The following is a 20,966-nucleotide window of genomic DNA, read 5'->3' as shown; positions in this document are numbered from 1 at the left end:
GTTTCAAGGTTATGACCGCACTGTTTACAAGATGTCTTCGGTTATTTATACTGTTTTTCCCAGCAGAGGGGCTTTAAATTTCCGCTTCACTTGCTCTTTCAATATATATATATTTCTATATATTTCTGTTCTGTTCAATTCAATAGCCTAGAGATTTTATTGCCGTTCTCCTTTTGGGAAGAAAGGGAAATACGTCATAACATTATCACAGGGGGAAAGCATGATTTGGAAATGTACAAACGCCCAGTAGAAAGTATGCAAGTAAACAAAAGGAGATTTGGTAGCATGGAGAGATGTCATTAAGAGCTGTTGCCCACTGGCTGCTTTTGACTACAGCTGCCATCAGCTCCAACCAGTGGACATAGGTCAAAATAACAGTCATGCAGTAGTTGCTTCCCAACTGACACTGTTTTCTAGATGTGATCCATATCTAGATCCCTGGGAGATACGTTCATACACAAGCAAACTGAGGTTGCACAGTTGAAGGGGATTTGGTGCTCCCAAGCAACAAGCACACTTAAAAAAATGTGATAAGAAAAGTGCAAGAAAATGCACTGGAAAGTGATGTGTAATGATGCTGTCAGTGCTGACCTTTAAAGCCCTAAACGGCCTTGGTCCTGTATACCTGAAGGAGCGTCTCCACCCCCATCGTTCAGCCAAGACACCGAGATCCAGCACCAAGGGCCTTCTGGTGGTTCCCTCATTGAGAGAAGTGAGGTTACAGGGAACGAGACAGAGGGCCTTCTCAGTAGTGGCGCGCGCCCTTTGGAACGCCCTCCCTTCAGATGTGAAGGAAATAAGCAGCTATCTTCTCTTTAAAAGACATCTGAAGGCAGCCGTGTTCAGGGAACTTTTTAATATTTGATGCTGTATTGTTTTTAACACTTGATTGGAAGCCGCCCAGAGTGGCTGGGGAAACTCAGCCAGATGGGCAGGGTATAAATAAATAAATTATTATTATTATTATTATTATTATTATTATTATTATTATTTAGTAGCAATGTATGTAGTGGAGCAGAATCGTGGAGCTGCCCTGCCAACACCACCTTCACTGCTGCTTACCTGAATGGGGCTGGAGCAGGTAAGGTTGGGGCTGAGCAGCTGCACTGAAAGGACCACCGTCGGCCAATCCGCTGTCCCATCATCCCCCCCCCCACTGCCCTGACCTTGCCGTTATCCATCCAGGCAAGCAATGTCGCTGTGAGGAGAGTGGCTCTGTCCACATCATCTCAGCACAAATGAGAATGAAAGCTTAGCAAACAGTGGCAGTGTACAACCTCCGCACAAACTTTGTGCCAACCAATCAAGAGGAGTGTGCAATTACATGGGTCCACAGACTTTGCCTGTGGCAGAAGATTTTGTGAACCAGAACCCATTTTTCAAGTGCATGAAACGATCTCATAAGTGGGTTGATTACACATAGAAGACTTTAAAAAAAACCTAACTCCATGGCAATGGCTGTTTAAATGTTGTGTTTCAATAAAAAGTGATGGAATGTTAAGAATGCTGACATTTGAGGGAACAAGGTACAGGGCCTGCCCAAGGCATTTTGCTGTCTGAGGCAGAGTAGCAACAGTGTCCCCCAGTGGGGAGATCAGAGTGTCTGATTAGGATGTGGGAGAGCAGGGTTCAAATTCCCACCTTGGCCATGAAGTTCAGTGGGTGACCTTAGGCCAGGCACTGCCTCTGTGCCTAACCCACCCCACAGGGATGTTGCTGGGATTAAATAAGGTGAGACAGAACCCTGCATGCCACCTGAGTTCCTTGGAGAAAAAGGTCTGCTATAAATACAGCAAAGAACCCAAAACCCACAATCTAAGTCAAGGCACACTGCACTAGAAGTCAAGGTATTTTGGTGCTTGAGGCAGAAAACCCCAAAATTCAGCAAGTATTGTATTTTTACTCCAATTTCTTTTTACTGGAGAAAAATCGGCTAAAAGGCTAGGATTGTAGTGGTTAGAATTAACTGGAAACAGTGGAGTAGAAGCTTGCAGCCTTAATTAATTAACCTGGACATGCAGAAGGCACACTGACAATATGTAAGATAGAAATAGTTGACATTGTGAATGAAGCCAGCCCCCAATAGCAGAAGTATGAATAACACATTTCACTGATAGGTGTGATGAAATACCTAACTGCTTGCAGCCCTTGCATATGACTTGAAACTCAAATTCTTACCCTATACTACTTTAGATCTGGAGTAGTCAATGTGCTGCCCTGCACATGTTGCTGGACGACAATGCTTCTCTTCCCTTGGCCACATGTGCTGGGGTCCAATGACATCAGGAAAGTACCGAATGGCCTACCCCAACTTTAGATGGTGATACTTGTGGGTGATGGTGACTGGTCAAATGTTGGCATTGGGATTATTTGCATTTATTGAATTTACATCCTGCCTTTCCTCCCAAAGGAGCCCAGGGTTTCAAACAGATCCGCAATTTTAAAAAGAGAAGCAAAACAACAGCATTCCTAAGACAATTACAGTTCTAAAAACATTCTAAAAGCAGTCACAGTTAGAAAACATTCTTCCATCTAGCGATCTCAGGTTTGCCAGGAACAGTATTCTGGTTTTGGAGACCTGACCTTTACATTGGAAAAAAAGGAGAAACTGAGAGAAGCAAAATTGACTGATCCTTCCACCCCAGGGTAGCCACTTATGCATTGCCAAGGAAATGCCTCAACACGAAAGAGCATACATATAAGTTTAATATGCTAAATTGTATGCATAGATGCAATTTGATAATGACAATTATTGAAACAGAAATTCATCTCCAGGTGCTGTTTCTGGGCATTGCTAAGACCCACCCACCTGCACATGCTCCCTTCTTGGAGTTCTTTACCTTTAAACCAGATGTGGACTGGAAACCCCTTCAAACAGAGAACGCCTTTGTTATGTACTGAGTTGAATAGGATCCAAAATGCAGCAGTCTGATTGGTCCTAGAACAATGCAGCAGTATGATTGGTCTGCAGGAGCCACCCAATCCAGCTCCAGATGGAAGTGAATCCACAACCTGATTGGCCTACAGGAGAATTCCGGAATCAGCCAATCACGTGCAGCCCATTGTATAAATAATGAGTATAAAGCAGATACTTTGGGGAAACTTTCATTCCTCCTCGCCTCTATGAGCTGAATAAAGAGCATGAAATCCACTCTAGACTCTGAGTATATTGCATCCTTCAAAGAGAGGGCTGTCCTCTGATAACCTGTCAAGCAGAGAACTGTCCCCTGTAAGAGGACACATGGCCACCCTGACAGCTGATGCATGCCATTCGTTTCATAAATGGGGAAGAGAGGAGGAGATAACTCCTGCTTTCTGTGGCACCCACACTTCAGCTGTAGTTACGGTCATAACCCACAGCCTCAGTGTAAACAGTGCACTAGATCAATGGTGATGGGAAACACAAAAGTTGTAAATGAAGAATGCCAGAACCCCCTCTGGTTATTTGACGTATCTCCTGGAAATCACATAAACTGGGACAGCTCAAGCAGGTTAACCAGTCTTTCTTCTGGATTCTATAATCTTTCCTGGGAATTGTTTGTTGAACATCAGCTGAGTTTGCATCACAGCGTTCCTTTCTGATATACAGTGGTACCTCGGGTTACAGACGCTTCAGGTTACAGACTCCACTAACCCAGAAATAGTACCTCAGGTTAAGAACTTTGCTTCAGGATGAGAACAGAAATCACGTGGTGGCGGCTCAGGATGAGAACAGAAATTACACGGCAGCAGAGGGAGGCCCCATTAGCTAAAGTGGTGCTTCAGGTTAAGAACAGTTTCAGGTTAAGAATGGACCTCCGGAACGGATTAAGTTCTTAACCAGAGGTACCACTGTAAACGTATTGTGGATTACAGTGGTGCCCCGCAAGACGAATGCCTCGCAAGACGGAAAACCCGCTAGATGAAAGGGTTTTTCGTTTTGGAGGTGCTTCGCAGGACGAATTTCTCTATGGGCTTGCTTCGCAAGACGAAAATGTCTTGCGATTCTTTCCCGCTCCCCAACCCCTTTATCTAAGGCACTAAGCTGCTAATAGCCTTTTAGCAGCTAATCCGCTAATCCCTTAAGCCTTTAATAGCCGCTAATAGCCGCTAAACCGCTAATAGCACTAATCCGCTAATGGGGTTGCGCTAGACGAAGAGACTCGTGGAACGGATTCTTTTCGTCTTGCGAGGCACCACTGTATTATGCTTCTTCTACTTTCTCCCTTTTCCACCCTCCTCCCTCCAGAGCCTTTTTTCTTATGTGTCATGTGTTTTAGACTATAAGGCTGCAACTAGTGCCCTGGCTTTGGCAGCAGCAAGACTTAACAAAGCAGTGGGGGGCACTGCCATATCCACAGCCCTGCTGCTCACACTGGCCAGAAAGTGGGATGGGGTTCCTAATTAGATCCATATTTTGCAGGAAGGCCAGCAGATCCCAGACTAGCTCTGCTCTTCCCCACCACTGGAGTTCCCCGATTCAGGTCCTTCTCCAAGCTGCAGCTGGCAGAGATCCCGCCAGTGGCACTTCCTCCCTCCTGCCCGTTTGGTGTGTGAAATGGAGACCTGTGTGCCAGCAGACATCTTCATCCAAACCAACACCACTCCCAAGCTTTGTGCAAAGGCGCTTTGGGGTGCAGTCCCCACCTGAGAGCAGAGACTATTTTATCATTCACATTTGTAAGGAGCCACTTCTTGGCTGAGAAGCGGAATAAAAATGCTTTTAATAAACAAATGAACTCTGAATCCACAAATGTAGGTTTGCATGCAAGAGACACAATCTACTATGAAGAAGCATGATTGAACAATCCAAACAACTTCTTATAAAAAGCTATAATTTCAGGTTACAACTGGGTGCTTATTGAAGTGGAACTAATCAGAATATATTAACAGCCAACTTGGGGCTTTTAAAAGGTTAATTTGAGGAAATGCTCAAAGGAAAAATATATTTTTAAAAAAAAACTTTGCACCAAGTTGTGGGTTGTGTAGCTCAACATGCCTTCATAACTACTTTAAAACAGACCACTACATTTCCTTCCTTATAACCATGTGTATGCATACTGCCAACTGAGGATTACACTTCATATATTTGAGAAACTGGACTCTAACCCAGGAAAGTTCATGCCATAATAAATATATTAGCCTATAAGATTCTTTGTTACTTTTGCTGAAAAAGACGGGAACACAGCAACCTTTCTGGAAATTACTTCCATCATTTTTTTTATTCATGGGTCAGCAACTTCACTTCCATGTAACTTAATATTCGACTTTCAGATGCCACAGGGTGGCAGTCATGCTACATACAAAAATAAACAGATAGTATAAAATAGACTCTGGACTTTTCAACTTAACTTTTGCCCCGCTTTTTGCAGGTAGAGGTCTGAGCTTTAATCCTTCCCAGCTTTCCCTGCAAAATCGCACTCTTTCAAGCTGAATCAGAGCAAACCTCAACCTGGGATTTTTGCAGATTGATAAAGGGTGGGTTTTCACAGGGAAAGCTTTGAGGCAAACAAAAATAAGAGTGTTCAGATGCAGAGCTTTAATGTGTGGACCACGTGTGAAAAGAGCGGAGGAAAGTTAATTGTAAGCCCTCCATTTTTTACAAAAAGAAGACCTTGGCACAGACCTTGGCTTGCGCTTATCCTTGGCAGAAAGGAACTCTAAAAACTGTATTCAAGAGCTATAGCTCTCTTCTGCCCTTGCACACCTTCTTGTTAAGCCCTTCAGCCTTGCTTCTGCTAAGCCTATATCATGATAATTCTCTGTCAGCCCCCAAATCTTTGTCTGGGGCCTGCAAGTTCCTCATACTTCCTTCCTCAACCCTTCTCTCATTTTGTAGCTGCCAAAGCAAAAACTCACATGCCCAAACTGGCAATTACCACCACCACCACTTTTTATTTGTATACCGCCTTTCCAGTTAAAACAATGCTCAAGGCGGCTTACAATATGAAAAGATTTACATAATTATAAACATAACAAAGTAGTCATAAAAATAAAGCACATTAAAAACTACATAACCAAACTGAACAATTTCCACATAAAAATAAAGATACAAAAAGTATCAGTAATCTCAGTTAATATCAGTAACAAGAGCAAAAACTCCCAACAAAACTTCCCTCAAAATACCCTCATCCTTGCTGGTTAGCAGCCGCAGTTCTTATAACTGCCCTGGGCCAGGTGGAGATTGGCCGGAACAGGGCCCTGAGGCAGGGAAGTCCTCCTCCCAGCCTCAACAGACTGTACTGGGTGGAGGTTGAGGCACCAAGTTATCCATTTGTGCCCTAAACCTATTCCCATATTAGCAGGTCTGCTAAAATCTCAGCAGCAATATATGCTGACCTACTGGTTGTCTGAAAAATACCTTCCAACGAGACTAATCTACTGATATTTGGCTGATTGGTGGGAACCGCCCAGTGGCGTAGCGTGGGTTGTCAGCACCCAGGGCAAGGCAAGTAATTTGCACCCCCTAACCCGTGGATTTGCGCCCCCTAACCCGTGGATTTGCGCCCCTAACCCTAACCCCCAGATGTTGCGCCCGGTGCGGCCAGCCCCCCCTGCACCCCCCACGCTATGCCACTGGAACCGCCTGCCCAAGAGCCCCCCAGGGAGGACACAAGAGACTCAGATCCCAGATCCTGGTGGTGGTACACTAAACAGCAGTCTGCAGAATGGACAAGCTGGGAGGTGCTAGAATGACGGGGGAGGCCAGGAAGAGGGCCTTCCAGGACAGGGTTAGAGACCTAGAGTCATGGTGTGAGTGCAGATTCAGAGAGGAGTCAGAGGTTGGCCCTGCTACACAGTAGCATGACAGCCCCAGTCCCACTGGCTCTACTCCCCCCCCCCCCCACTCCAATCGAACAGAGTCCTGTACAGACCAGGCAGGCACAGAGGAGCTCACCCCCTCAATGCAGCCTGTTTTTGCATGGGAGGGATCCAGAGTGAAAGACTGGGGAGGATAAGGGTGGAGCTAGTGGTCAGTTTCAGCAATGTCTCAACTGGATTAAGGCAAACCAGAGAACTCTGCTGTGTTGTTTTCTGTTAATAAAAAGCTAATTGCATTCCATGCCTCCCGTGTGTGCCTGCCCTGCAGTTGACCTGGCTCACTTTTCAGCTCGACACCAGTTCCTTGCCAGAATATCTTGGGCTACCTGCAGAATCAAACTGCTAATAGAAGTCCCTGCCCCCGCCCCCAAAAAAAGAGGGTTTTAGGATTGTCTGTAGTGTTCTAGGTCATCAGAGCCTATAGGATTCCTGCTTCCCGAGTTTGAGGGAACAGTCAAAAATGTAGCTTTCATAAAATTAATGTAACCAGAGCATCTAGGACTAATGTTGGGGTTGCGACCTTTGGTCAGACAAAATAAGGGATGGGGCAGAGGAATTGGGGCGCTAAAAATTGCCATACATGGTGCAGAAATGACTTCAAGGTCAACAATGGCACACATGGTTTAGTGCTTTATTCAATGGAGAAAAACAAAAGCATTATGATTTGTAATTGGTTTGACACAAACCAACATGAAGCAACTTAACATGGTGTTTAATATCTTTGTTTTTGTGCAAAGGGCCACAGAAGTCCCTGTTTTGAGACAATAGTCTCTGTCTCTCTCTCCACTTCACCTTCCGTAACTACTTTCTGCCACTCCTTGCTGCATTAAGCAGTGCTTTGTCCTTCAAAATAAGAGTGGAATCCGGCACATAGCAGTTCAAAGTTCAGAGAACTCAGGATCTCACTTTTTCTCAGTTCCATAGAGCACCGGTTCTGAACATTACTCCATTTGTTCAACATCATGGAGGAAATCCACTCCACAGGGCAAACTTGGTAGATCACATGCTGTAAATATAGCCATCCGCTTTGCAGCCACATCTTTGTTCCTTCACTGAGCATCCTTTAAAAGCTGCTCCAGAATGCAGTTGGCTGTTACGCTTTCATCATACAGCTTATCCATGTCCACTCTGGTAGTGAAGCTGAGATTTTCATAGACCTTTTCAACGTCTCTGTAGATAAACTTGCCATTTTGGAGGGAGAGGGGCTGGAGGTAGAAAAGCCAGTTGCAATTTGAAAAAGCAAACCATTTCTCAATGCAAGGGCAGTCTCAATGAGTAAAATGAATTCTCCCATTGCCCTGTGTGCATCAACTGGAGAAAGGTGCTGCAGCTTGATTTTGGTCAGGTCTCCAACAAATTGTTCATCACATCTCTGTGCCAGTTTGGCTCTAAAGGAATACAAAATGGCATACAGGCATACAGCTCTATGCAGGTGGTGTTATTGGCCTCAAGCTTCATAACAGTATCTACAAAGAGGGACAATATGTGATTGCAAAAAAGGAGATAATGGGTTCGGGTGGTGATGTTTCTATTATGCTTAATGTATGTAGGGTTTGGTGTCAGCGTTGCTTGTGCTGTTCACTTGTGTTCCTTCGGTGGTGAGAGAGGCTGGGGTTGGCCTAGGGTGCGGCTGTTTGTTTGTGACTGGCCGTGGTGATCTTTGTTTTCGTGTGAGTGGGGTGGGTGGGTGCTTTGGATCAGGTTAGCCATATTGATTTGTATGCTGTTGGTGGATTGTCATTGTCTTGTTGGGCTGTGTATGCAATAAAGGCGTCTTCTTCTGTTTGTCCCCGTGTCAGTTTCAGTTTATTGGTTAATTTTTCTAGTAGGCAACTCCTTGCCAGCTGAGCTCTGGCTGGCCTGCTGCTGCTCCTTTGTTCTCTCAAGAGGATATTTTGAAGGTGACTTATTTCCTGAAATCCAAGAGAAAGAAGTGTGAGGAGGAGGAGGAGGAAGATGTAAAACAGGGTGTTTCAGTCTAAACTGGTGCATTCCAAGGTGTATCAGTCTAAACAACAAAGAGACAGGGAAGTCAGCTGAGAGAGGAGTCACTTCATTCCAGGAATGTTCTCGAGGAACCACTGGGGAATAAAGGTCTTACCTCTGTTTTACAGTAGAGGAATTTCTGCAAAAGCTGCCTTATACCAAGTCACACCACTCTCTCACTTAACTCAGCACTGCCTACACTGACTGGCAGCAGCTGTCCAAGGTTTTGGACAGGAAGTCTCTCCCAGCCCAGCCTGAGATGCCAAGGACTGGACCTAGGACCGTTTGCATGCAAGGAAGGTGTTCTGTATCTGAGCTATATGGCCCTTCCTTCTGCATTTGGGAGATTTAACAGAACAAGAAGAGCCCTGCTGGATCAGACGGGGGGGGGGGGTGTCCATCTAGTTCTGCATCCTGTGCCCTGCTGTGATCCTGCCAGGTACAACAATAAAAGTCAACCTAGCTTGAACAAATGCTTAGTTGTTGCCAAGCCACCATAATGTTCTTCTCACACACTTGACAAAAGAAATGTTTAAACCTGGCTCCCAAGTAAATGTGTACTGGGGAGGGTCCCAGTACATGAGACAGATGCTCCTATACATGCAAAGTAGAACAGAACACATGCATCTGAACAAGCAGGCTGTGCAGTGATGCCAATAGCCAAAATGAACAACAAAAATCTAAATTTCATGCATATAATTATATGAAATTTAACTCAATGATAGTATGCTTCAATGAAGCCATTAATATTCCTGGAAAATATATTAATGTTCTATGGAGTTTTGGGGGCACATTCAAAATTTAAGGAAGTGGTAGATTTAGTAAAAAATATTAAACTTGCATATGATTAACAATTTAATCCATTTTCAACTAATTTAAGAGTAATTTAAGTAATTTACTAGTGTCAAATTGCATTTGCTTCCTCACTGAGAGTGCCAGCTGCAATTTTATACATGAGGAAGGCCCACTCAGTTCAACTAACTACTTTCCTATGAGTAAGCCACATTAGTAGTAATAACTTTATTATTTATACCCCACCCATCTGGCTGTGTTTCCCCAGCCACTCTGGGCAGCTTAGAGCATATATAAAACCTAATAAAATATCAAACATTAAATAAGAATAATTTTAATTTAATTCAGTAGGGCTTACTTGTGAGTAGACATGAATTTGCTTGCACCGCTTACCAACAAGCAGGAAGCATCACCCCGCCCCCAATCTGTCTCACCTCACAACTACCCAATCTCCCATTTCAGCATCAGGCTACCACTGTTAAATCTCCCCTGCCTGCATTTCCCCCTGCTGTGACAGAGAAGGGCCCTGCCCCAAAGGACCCATCAAAGAAAGGGAGGGCAAGCAAGCAAAAGCATCATTTAATTTTTTTTAAAAAATAAAATTTTAAATAAAACATCATCTTACTCTTATTACTGGGAGGGACTCCATCCCAGCATAAAGCCCTGCGCCAGCCTGACAGGCAGCAAAAAGGCACCAGGGTCGCCCGCACCCCAAACAAGAAGAACCTCGTGGAGCCTCACCTGCTGGCGCGCTCTGCCTTCCCTCCTTTTATCCCTGGAGCAGGGCGGGCCGACAACGCTCACTCCAGCTCCACAGCCAATCAGGCAGCGCCAGTACGAATGGCAAGCTAAACAACCAATCTTTGCAGCTTCTCCATGCCGTGCAAACCCCTCGCTATTTTAAGGCTCGCGATTTAAGACGTGCAGCGCGTGGGGGGGGGGGAGGAGCAGCAGCCCCCCCCGCCTTGAACTCGCGCCGGAAGACAGATTCCGCGCCTCCGGGCTAGCCACGCCCTCCTTCCGCCGAAGAAATCCCACAGCCTTGCCTTTCGCCCCGCCCCCTCCTCGCTCCGGCGGCCGTTATCCGGAAGTACACCTCCCAGGGAGAACATCCGGCTGCCGCTCTAGGCGGCGGGGATGCGGGCTCTGTCTATGGTGTTCGCGCGCTTTGTGATGTTTTATTGTGTCGCGGGGATTCGGTGGCCTCGAGACCCGGAACAGCTAGAGAAGGAGGCGGCGGCGTCGTGTTGGAACGGCGGCGGCGACGGGTCGCGCAGCGACTGGGCTGCGCGGGAGCCTATAGGATTTCGGTGAGGAAGAGAAGGGGAGAGGGATCAGCGGCGAGCGCGGCCGTTGCGCGGCAGTAACGGTCCTCGCGTCGCTAAGGCGTCCTCCGCCGGGCCGGGGGGGAGAGGGGGAGGGGAAGATCCGAGGGGGCTTCCCTGCTCCCGCCGCCCCTTCTTGCACCTGGGAAGGAACCGAGCACCGAAAAGAAGGCGGGATTCGTGTGTCCTAAAACTAAGCAAAATTGGGCAGCTGCTTTTCTACCCGGGGCGGGGGAATCTCCCTCCCTCCTCCGCCCGCCCCGCTTCCCCCGTCTTCCTTCTTCCCCGCGCATACCGCTGCATGCGAAGCGCAGCCCCCTCCTTCTCCGTAGGAAGGGAAGAAGCGCAGGAGGAGGCAGGAGAGCAGGTAACCCAACATCCCACCCCCGTCCGCAGACTCTGGTTTGTCTCCTGGCAACCCCGGGTGACTCAGATTAGCCAGGAGCCTTTAGGAATAGGGACCTGCTCTGATCACTGCCAACAGGGTTTAGGAGAGAATTGCCTTTTTTAATAAAAAAAATCGAGTTCTCTTCCCCCCACCACCTACCCACCACCTCCATCTCTCCTAATGGCAAACGCTGAACTCCCGTGCCATATCGGTATTGCAGTGAAATTAGCCTATGTGCAGACAAGAAAGAGGTTTCAGTTCTCGATCGGATTGCGGCTCATGTAAAGGACCGGACTTGCACTCTGGCGTGTCCGACAGAGCCAGGATTGTCACTTGAAGGGGCATGCAGCACCCTTCGCAAGTTAGGGTTAATGCAACCCCTTCTGGATAAAGCTTGGCCAGAGTTGTTCAGCGCCTTGGTAATTTCTAGTCTGGATTACTGTAATCACTTGTATATATAGGACTGCCTTTGAAGATTCTCAAAAATTTGAGTTAGTACAAACCACAGCTACAAGGTTACTAATTTGGGTTGGTTATAGAGAGACCATATCATTTTGCCAGTTCTTAAACAGCTATACTTGCTTTCTGCTCTGTTTCTGGGCACAGTTCCGAGTCCTGGTTTTCTTTAATGTCCTAAATGACTTCAAGCCTGCCCACCTGCCTAAACACTACAGTGTGTACCAGAGGCTTTCTTCTGAGTGCCACCACCATCTGAGTTTAGGCAACTGATGACCAGAGAGAAGGTTGTCTTGACTGTAGAGTCTTCATATGGAATGCCTTACTAAAGAGCATCCCTCTAGGAATATATATACGTTTATTATGAGGTATCACATAAGACTGCTGTGGTTCAGTTGCCCTGCAGAGCCAATTGTTAAGGTTAAAGGCTAGAAACTTGTATGTATACAAGTATCAAGGCTTGGGAAATTGATTAATGCCTCTTGAATAGCTAGAAAGTGTAATATCTTTGTATGTACTCCAAATACCTGGGTGGGTGAGCTGGGTGGATTGGCTATGACTCAGCTTTACCAGCCCAGGTACTCTGTGCAGCACCAACAAATATGTGTATGCTCTTCCATAGAGTTTCAATCTGTCTTACTCGAAAACTTGTTTGGGAGCTGGATTGTGAGGCTTTCTACCTGATGTTTGGCTGGAGAGACAGAAAATGATCTTTGGCTTTCACTACAGGGTATACATTAGGAGTGAGCCAGTGGAAGGGGCGTGTGTATGTTGCCTTATTGTCATAGACAGACACTCCCTGGTGATATTTGGTGTGATCGTAGCTGACTTCCCCTGAAGGGATAGGGACCTATTAAGATGGCCCTTTTCCAAAGATTTATGGTACCTAAGGGATTCCTGAGCACACTGGATTTTTCAGCCCTTGCTCCAAGGGATTTTCCAGGCATCACTGCTGGTGCTCCAGTCTCACTGTGGAACAGCAGGATGATCAGGGCTATCAACACAATCATTCCAGAAAGTCATGAGGAGCCCAGAAGGTTCCTTGTTTTTCCGAGGACCTGGAAAGCAATGAAGCAGGCTGGTAAATGGCCACAGTGACACCATTGCCATCAGTGAACCACCCAGCAGAGCTTTCTCACATGGTGAGCAGGCCGGTCAATTTGGGAGTAGAAACTGCTAACCACTCAGTAGCAAAACACTGAGAGCAAAGTCAGTTACATCCATTCGTAACTTGACATGGCAGTTGCTGCTGTCTGTTGAGTCTTTTAGAGCACCGTCTGGTCAAAATTTGTGAGATAAGCATCAGTTGTTACAGCCTGAGGATGCTGGCAGGCTTTATTAAAAAAAAAAAAATCAAAACAGAGTGGTATCCATTGTTATGCCCATTGAAATCAATGGACTTAAGTTAGAAAGGCTGTTGATTTCAGTGGGTCACCTCTGAGTATGACTTACTTGGATATCACCCAATACTAGTAGTAATAATAAATAATATTATTTTTAAAGTGACACGGCTTTGTGACACTATCCATAGAAAAAATTATAGAATTATCTCCTTGGTGCTATCCTGAATTCATCCCTAGTTGTTTTGCAAAGACTTGTCATGCTTTTCAAAGCAGGACTTGTAGGAGTTTGAGGCATTAAGACTTTTTTTTCTAGATAACTGACCTGTACACCTTCTCTCCTTCACCACAATCAAGGATGTGATCTTCATGGTGTCGTGTTGGAATCTTGAGGTTTTAATCTGAGTCACCCCAATGGATGCGGAGAGTGATGTTGCCTTGGACATTTTAATCACAAATGTAGTCTGTGTCTTCCGAACAAGATGTCATTTAAACTTGCGAAAGATTGCGTTAGAGGGAGCAAATGTAATATACAAGCGTGATGTTGGGGTAAGTTACTTCTCAGTTTTCGTTCACTCGTTGACTTCTTCTAATAAGGCATATTCAACACATATAGACCAATGTGTTGATTTTCATTCTCTATGCAGCAGTTTTGTTAGTGTTTCAGGGGCATTTTTCTTTTAATAAGAAATTGCAGAATTTAACACCGTCATACCCAATTTCAAAATACTGCCGTTGAAGACTTCTGAAGTCGGGTGATCTGATAAGTTTCATTTCTGTGTTTTGTCATATATATATATATAAAGTGACAACATGCAGCTGTTTATTGAGCAGTACACGATTCAACACATTCTGAATTTTCGTTAACCCCACCTTTTTTAATAAGTATTGTGTCATTTGTGTGAAGGTCATCTCAATATTGCAGATACAGCAGCTTTGAGGAAACATGTGTTGACATATACAGCATATTTGTTTGATCAGAGGTGTGTGTGGTGTTTGAAAACATTTTTTTAAAAAGACCTAAACTTGCTAAGTGTCAGATTGTAGCCTATGTATGTGAAGTTCTTGACAGTGTGCTTTCTTTTTATTAGCTTGAAGTTCGGTTATTGAAACCTGTAGCAAAGCAAAATGTGCATTACAGCGGTACCTTGTATTGCGAACCGTCCCCCTTACGAATGCTTCGGGTTACGCACTCCGCTAACCCGGAAGTAGATGCCCCTTGTTACGAACTTTGCCCTGGGATGTGAGCGGAGATTGCGCTCCAGTGGTGCGGCAGGCACCATTAGGGAAAGCGTGCCTCATGTTATTAGCGGTTTCCGGTTATGAACGGACCTCCAGAACGGATTAATTAATAATTCACAATTATTATATAACCGGAGGTACCGCTGTACTATAACCAGTAATAAGCAGTAGATATTTCAGTGACCAAACATGCAAGAGAATGTTATTTTTGGTACTGTGACTACCATGTGTGCCATTAGGAGCTGGCTTGGTGTAGTTGTTAGAGCATCAGATTAGTACCTGGGAGACCAGGGTTCAAGTACCCACTCAGCCATGAAGCTCACTGGGTGATGGATGACCTTGGACCAGTTGTCTGACTCTCAGCCTAATCTACCTCACAGGGCTGTTGCGAGGATGAAATGAGGAGAACTATTTACACCACCTTGCAGGAAATGTGGAATATAAATGCAAGAAATAAATGAGTTTACTCCCCTTTCATTAAAATAATGACTATTGGGGAAGTTCAAGGGCTGAAATAGTTTAAAAAAACACAAAACTTTGGAGTTCAATAATGCCTTTAAAAAACAGGAGTGCATACATGAAAAACAATTAAAAAAAATATTTCTTGTCCTGTTACAACTGCCTGTCTACATGTTAGAAGCAAAGATAGCAAAAGATAGTTGCAAGAAATACTGTATAGTGTGTTAATTAAATAGAATAAATTAATGTCTAAAAGCTTTACCCTTTGGTTAAGGTTAAAGTTATCCAGAAGGAAGCCACGATGAAATTAACAAATAATGGGAATAGTAACATGAACATAACAATAAAAGTGTATGAGCTTTAGCAAAAATGGCAGCATTTGAACCTGTAATTCATTGTTCTCTTTTGCTGCATCAGGAAGTTTCTTTGTTTAAAGTATATTTTTTCCTGACTGATTTCAGAAAGTATTAATGAAACTTCGGAAACCAAGGATTACAGCAACAATTTGGTCCTCAGGAAAAGTAATTTGCACAGGAGCTACAAGGTATATATTGTTTGTGTTTTTTATCATCCATAAAATCACTTCTGTGTTGCTGTATTTTAACCCTTGCTCCCTTAACTTCTTAACCAATCGCTTGTGTGGTTTTTTTCCAATCTAGTGAAGAAGAAGCTAAATTTGGTGCCAGACGATTAGCTCGTAGTCTGCAGAAACTAGGTTTTCAGGTAATTCTTTCAATCACTGATGAATTGTGGCCTTTTAAAATGTTTTTAATTCAGAGAATTGCTGTTTAAAGAGATCTGTTTCTAGAAAACCAGGTGATTAGGCTTACTGCTGAGCAGATTTCCAGAAATTTGCTTGGCAGTCGTGAGTGCTCTTCCTTTGCATTGCAAGTCCCTGGGTTTTGTGCTTATATAAAAAACCACACACATAGGAGATAAACCATACCTTTCTACTTGTGGGAAGGAAACAAGGGGTGACGCTCTGTTCTTTTTCTGCAAAAGTTTTCGCTGCTGGTGCTGCCTTATAAAAAGGGGGAGGGAAAGGAGAAAGCAGGCCTTTTTATTTATATTTATTCAATTTATATCCTGTCCTTCTTCTCAGAGGAGCCCAGGGCAAACAAGTATAAAACACTAAAAACATCTTAAGACATCGGATTCTCATTTGCTCTGGCAGGCACAAACCTTTGCCAAGTCAAGGGAGATCACTTGCTGCCACTAAGAGCAAAAGAAGAACTGAACTGTTGCTTTTAAAAGTTAGAGCCCATCAACATTTTCTATAAAAGGGTTTGTTTGAAATGAAGCAGGAACATGATTACAAGAATGATTATGGTTACAATGATTGTATTTCCCAATACTCAGCAGAATTTGTGGTTGTTGACAGCCATTGTAGCAACTAGTATAAACTATGAAAAGCTAACTGAACTGATGTCAATGCACTTCAGTTAACTGGAAGTTGACATCATTTCTGAAAAGGTGTAAATGGCACACCCTAGCAACAATTGAGCACTTTTAGGTTTAATGTGCTTAATTGTCTCCCACTGAAATCAATAGGACTTATTATCTTTAGGTTTGGAATTATTGTGCCTAAATGTAGCCTTTTATAGTTGTCTGTGATCTCCTTCAGGTAATTGAAAGCTATATTAGTACATTGTTAGTAAGCAAGAGAATTCCATTATAAATTACACTAACTTAATTAGGTGTAATGAGACCTGAAAAGAAACTTACCTTGCCCTAGAACTGTCAAAAATTTCTAACTGTTATAGAGTTTTAATTGCCCTTTATGTTGTATTTTTGTTCAAAGTTGTATTAAACCACTGCTGGCCTTTTAGTTAAAATGAAGCCAAAATGTGTATAAGTCCTTGGCTTTCAGATTAGTTCCTAATATTTTCATTTGTGTTCTTTTTCTTTCTAAAAGGTGATTTTTACAGATTTTAAAGTTGTCAATGTTTTAGCAGTATGCAATATGCCCTTTGAAATCAGATTGCCGGAATTCACAAAAAGCAACAGACCCCATGCTAGGTATAGTAGATTTTATATCTATTCTCTCTCTCTCTCTCTTTTTATTTTGCATTTTCATTTTTTAAAGCGAACTTTGCATTTCTCTTTAGTTATGAACCGGAGCTTCATCCTGCAGTGTGCTACAGAATAAAATCTCTCAGAGCTACTTTACAGATTTTTTCAACAGGAAGTATCACAGTTACAGGTATTCACCTTTTTGTGAATAAGTAACTTTCTCCGTGTTGTAGCTCAGGTAATTAAGTGTTTGATAAGGTCAGCATGTGTATATGACTGCCCACTAATTTCTGTGTACCTGTGCCATCTGATCATTGTTGTAGATCAGGCATGTCCAACAGGTCAGTCGTAGGTGTGTCCCAGGTCAATTGCAGTATACAGTTCAGTGATCTCCTTAGTGTTCCTTTTAGGACCCCCTCCCCCGCAAAAAGCTCAACAACTTCTGGCAGTGACAATGGTAGATCACAGCCGGTCTCTTTCTACTGTGAGTAGATTGCACTCTCTTGGGAGTTGGACGTGCCTGCTGTAGATTAAAACGAGAGTTGAATTATGATTTGTTTTGGAGATTTCGGTGGTTGCTTGAGCTAACCCATTAGCAGATAGGATTGCCGCATATTTAAGAAGAGATACTTTGATTTAAGCTGTCTCATCTCAAAGCCAACAGGGCACTCAAAACGTAAATCAAAAGTATAACGACTGGGTTAGGTGTTGGACTGCTGGACTTGCCGATGGCAGTGTCCCAGACAATTTAGAATACTAAGTGCAGGAAGCATTCTTTGAAAAATGAAAGCATCTCTGCTGGGTTTTGTGCTGCCACTTCCTGTGTGGATTTCTGGCCTCTCTGTTTCCTGGTCGTCAGTGTGAGACAATGGAGATCAGACCAGAATGTACACAGATGTGATGTGGGATGTGTGCACATGGGTGAGGTGTGGCATGTGCTGAACAAGCATTTTCAGGTTAGTCTGAATTTACTTCCTACTTTGCCATGTAGCAGTTTTAAGTAATGCTAGCAATGTTGATATATATTGAGAATATTGGTCGATTCAGGTTTTGTTAGAGTTAAGTTCAAAATATATTCATGATCAAGGAACTGAAGCCATAGGGTTAGCTTTTGTGTGTATCCTTGTTCTAATGTTTTATCTTGTCCTACCCTCAGGGCCAAACGTAAAGGCTGTTGCCACTGCAGTGGAACAAATTTATCCATTTGTGTTTGAAAGCAGGAAAGAAATTTTATAAGTTGCCACTTCACGGTTAGGCGACCTAACCAAGCACCTTTTATAAGACTGCTGCGCATTGGACTAATAGCAAAAAGAAAGAAGGTGGGGAAGAAAAGGACAACTGGACCAACACAGCTGAGGAGGTGCAAACTCTTGGCCGTGGTGATAAACTCCAGTCCCTTTTGGATTTTATTTGGAACAGTGCTGTATTGTAAAAACAAACGTTTACAAGATACGAAATTGCTGCTTTTTACAAGACATTCTATTTATTTCTGCAGTAATTTCTGTGTGTTCATAAGCAGATTTGTCATGATATGCACTAAATTTGAAAACACTTCTATAGGATGAGCTTGTGTTTTTATTTGTGAATATTCTTTACATTTTTGTACGCTGACTGTTGGGCACCAAAGAAGCTGTAGACGTTACCCTTTTTCACCTGATAAAACGTGCACAAATAAAAGTCTGCAAAACTTTTCTTTATACCTGTTCTATTACGTTCCTTCTCCTTTTTCTATTAACAATTGTATATTGGCAAAGTAACTAGAGCAATGTTAGTGTGATCTTCTGCTCTGATTTTATTCCAATTTTTGTGCGCCTGTAAAGTGAATTGTAGCATACTAGTTTGACATGAATGAGAGATATGTATGTGTTCTAAGGACAGAATTTGGTTTTATTGTAATATATTTGTAACTAAATGCAGAATTTAGGGGATCTCTTTCCAGCCAGTCTAAGCAAGGGTTAAGCATAATAGGCTTGAGTGATGAGAGGAGAAGCTTCTGTTCTGAAGTATTTGGCGTTAGTCAAATCAGCTATCCTATTTCCAGATGCAGGGCTGTTTTTAAAAGGAAACCTGCCTTGAACTACTGCTAGTGACTGATTTTAATTTTCAGGAAAAAGTGTATTTTTTCATGGATGCAGTTCTATGCTACTTCTAAAGAACTCTGCACATATTTGCCAAATGTTGCTATAGCACTGTTAGAATTATTTTTTAAAAAATGCTAACAAAACAAGAAAGCTTGGCTTTGGCATGTAATCTTGGACTTGAAAAGCCAATATTGAAACTGCATATGGAACAGATGAGTGATAAATCGTAAGGCAAATGAAAATGATACCCTTGCCAACTACAATAAATATGTCAAAATGCATCTATGTCTCTTTCCCGTATCTAAGTCTCGAGGTGAACAGAATGTGGGCATGACTGCTGCAGGTGCTAAGCATTCATTGTCCAGATTTGTACTTCACATTGAAACAAACTCACTGGAGTACTGTAAATAAAATCCTATTGAAAGCCTGCCCTTTTTATTTTTGCAAAATACTGCGAAATATAATGAGAATCTTGGAGGGGAAAATGAATACAGAAGAATCAACTTGTTTGTGAAAAGGCAGAGGAGATGTTTGGGAAAAAAGAGGGGGGCGGACAATGCCAACCAACCCTAAAAAGTTCTCTAAAAATGTATTCTCCAAGCAAGTGCCATACACTCAAATAAATAGCGGCACATGAACCAGGTGATCAGGAGAAATATAGCCATAATTCTAATGGAACGTGAGAAAGGGCTGCCACAATCAGAAACTGCCACTATGGACTGGATTCAACAAAGTACAGTGGTACCTTGGTTCTCAAACGCCTTGGAACCCAAACACTGCAAACGCGGAAGTAAATGTTCCGGTTTGTGAACATTTTTCGGAAGCCGAATGTGCTCTGTTTTGAGTGTTACACTTCCGATTTGACTGTTATGCTGAGGTCTGTCTATTTTTGCTATGTCCATAACCATGCAAGGGAAGGTTGTTTCATTGTGCAAAAAAATCTTGTGCTGATGGAACATTTGTTTTGGTGTAGCATTGAATTCCTTTATATTTGGCTGCCGGTTTTAGTTACACACCATAAGTGCATGCCTGAGAACTTTTGGGACCATTTGCATTTTTAAAAGTGTGTGAAATAGGAGGGAGACCCTTTGGCAAGTCTGATAAGGGGAGATAGCTTAATTACTTACTTGATATGTGTTGACTTTCATGACAGTGGGCCGACCACTTACATAAGAGTTTGATGGGGGGGGCGTGTCTGCACAAAGGCCAAATCACACAAAGTCAGGAATCCCAGAAACTCCTCCCACCAAAGAAGCAGAGGGCCGCTTACCAGAGTCTGGGAAGGTTGCAGGGGAACCCTGAGAGTCCTCACACCTCCTTCCTAGAGGCTGGTTAGGAAGCTGCCACCATACAGTGCAAGGGCTCTGGGATGCTGTCCCAGAGCCCTCTTGCTCCCTTCCTTAAGCAAGGAAAACCCAGATAAATGGAGAGCAGAGAATGGTGGGTTTTCCAGGCTTTCCATTTATTTATTCCCCACACCCCCAAGTAAAGTTGTGATCTCATAAGCCAAGCGAGTGCAACTTGCAGCCTTACGGTATGTGTTTTGCTAAAACTTTATAAATTTTGGTACTTAAATAAAAGTACCAAAATTTATAAAAAGAACATTTCTGCCGATGAGCAGCCTGCTTGGGAGGTGAGTTGAGGAGCTGTAGGATAGAGTGGTTGCCACCCTCTCATCTGCTCCAACCTTAGGAGGAAGGCTGGAGGTATCCTGTCACTGCGTTTTCAAGACAACTGAATAACCAAGGCATTACAAGCCAACCACATTAGTTCCTGTCACCCTTTTCTGTACACAACTGTTAAGAAAACAAAACACTGGGAAACCAAACTTGTCATGAAAATAGAGGGTCTTTCTTGCGTTTTTTAAAATGTATTCTTAAGAACCCACCTGTGGCAAGTGAAGATGCTTCTGAATCAAATTATGCTTACCGTATTAACTTTCATGGACTAGCAGATTGGTGGGGGCACAAGGATGGTGAGCAACAGCAATCAATTACAGGCTGATTCATACATTTTACTGAGCCATGTTCTATATCTGCTATACATGTAGTGTTTCAAGTACACTTGAACAGCTGTGATGGCT

The 20,966-nt window shown here is 43.4% G+C and overlaps 1 protein-coding gene across 4 annotated transcripts; it reads left to right on the top strand.

Annotated features, from left to right (window-relative positions):
- The first annotated feature begins 10,694 nt into the window (after window positions 1-10,694).
- On the top strand, window positions 10,695-19,164 carry TBPL1 (TATA-box binding protein like 1). Of its 4 annotated transcripts, none has more exons than XM_083435160.1 (7): window positions 10,695-10,889; window positions 13,446-13,637; window positions 15,251-15,333; window positions 15,449-15,512; window positions 16,705-16,808; window positions 16,898-16,992; window positions 17,959-19,164. In XM_083435160.1, exons 2-7 carry the CDS (start codon window positions 13,503-13,505, stop codon window positions 18,036-18,038), a joined length of 561 nt encoding a protein of 186 aa, XP_083291286.1. In that variant the 5' UTR covers window positions 10,695-10,889; window positions 13,446-13,502; the 3' UTR covers window positions 18,039-19,164. The 4 variants fall into 4 exon arrangements, with proteins under 4 accessions (XP_083291286.1, XP_083291289.1, XP_083291288.1 ...); XM_083435163.1 differs by having other exon boundaries at window positions 10,717-11,271; window positions 16,898-17,040; XM_083435162.1 differs by having other exon boundaries at window positions 10,718-10,889; window positions 16,898-17,040.
- The last annotated feature ends 1,802 nt before the right edge of the window (window positions 19,165-20,966 follow it).

This window comes from Podarcis tiliguerta, assembly GCF_965153285.1.
Source record: "Podarcis tiliguerta genome assembly, chromosome: 3".
In the NCBI taxonomy this organism is placed as follows: domain Eukaryota; kingdom Metazoa; phylum Chordata; class Lepidosauria; order Squamata; family Lacertidae; genus Podarcis; species Podarcis tiliguerta.
Note: the sequence above shows the minus strand (reverse complement) of the source record. Positions and strands in the feature narration are given on the sequence as shown.

Coding starts and splice junctions, on each gene's coding strand:
- TBPL1 (XM_083435160.1), top strand. CDS start 13,503: ATGGATGCGGAGAGTGATGTTGCCTTGGACATTTTAATCACAAATGTA. Junction 13,638..15,250: donor TATACAAGCGTGATGTTGGG/GTAAGTTACTTC, acceptor GACTGATTTCAG/AAAGTATTAATGAAACTTCG. Junction 16,993..17,958: donor AGGAAGTATCACAGTTACAG/GTATTCACCTTT, acceptor TCCTACCCTCAG/GGCCAAACGTAAAGGCTGTT.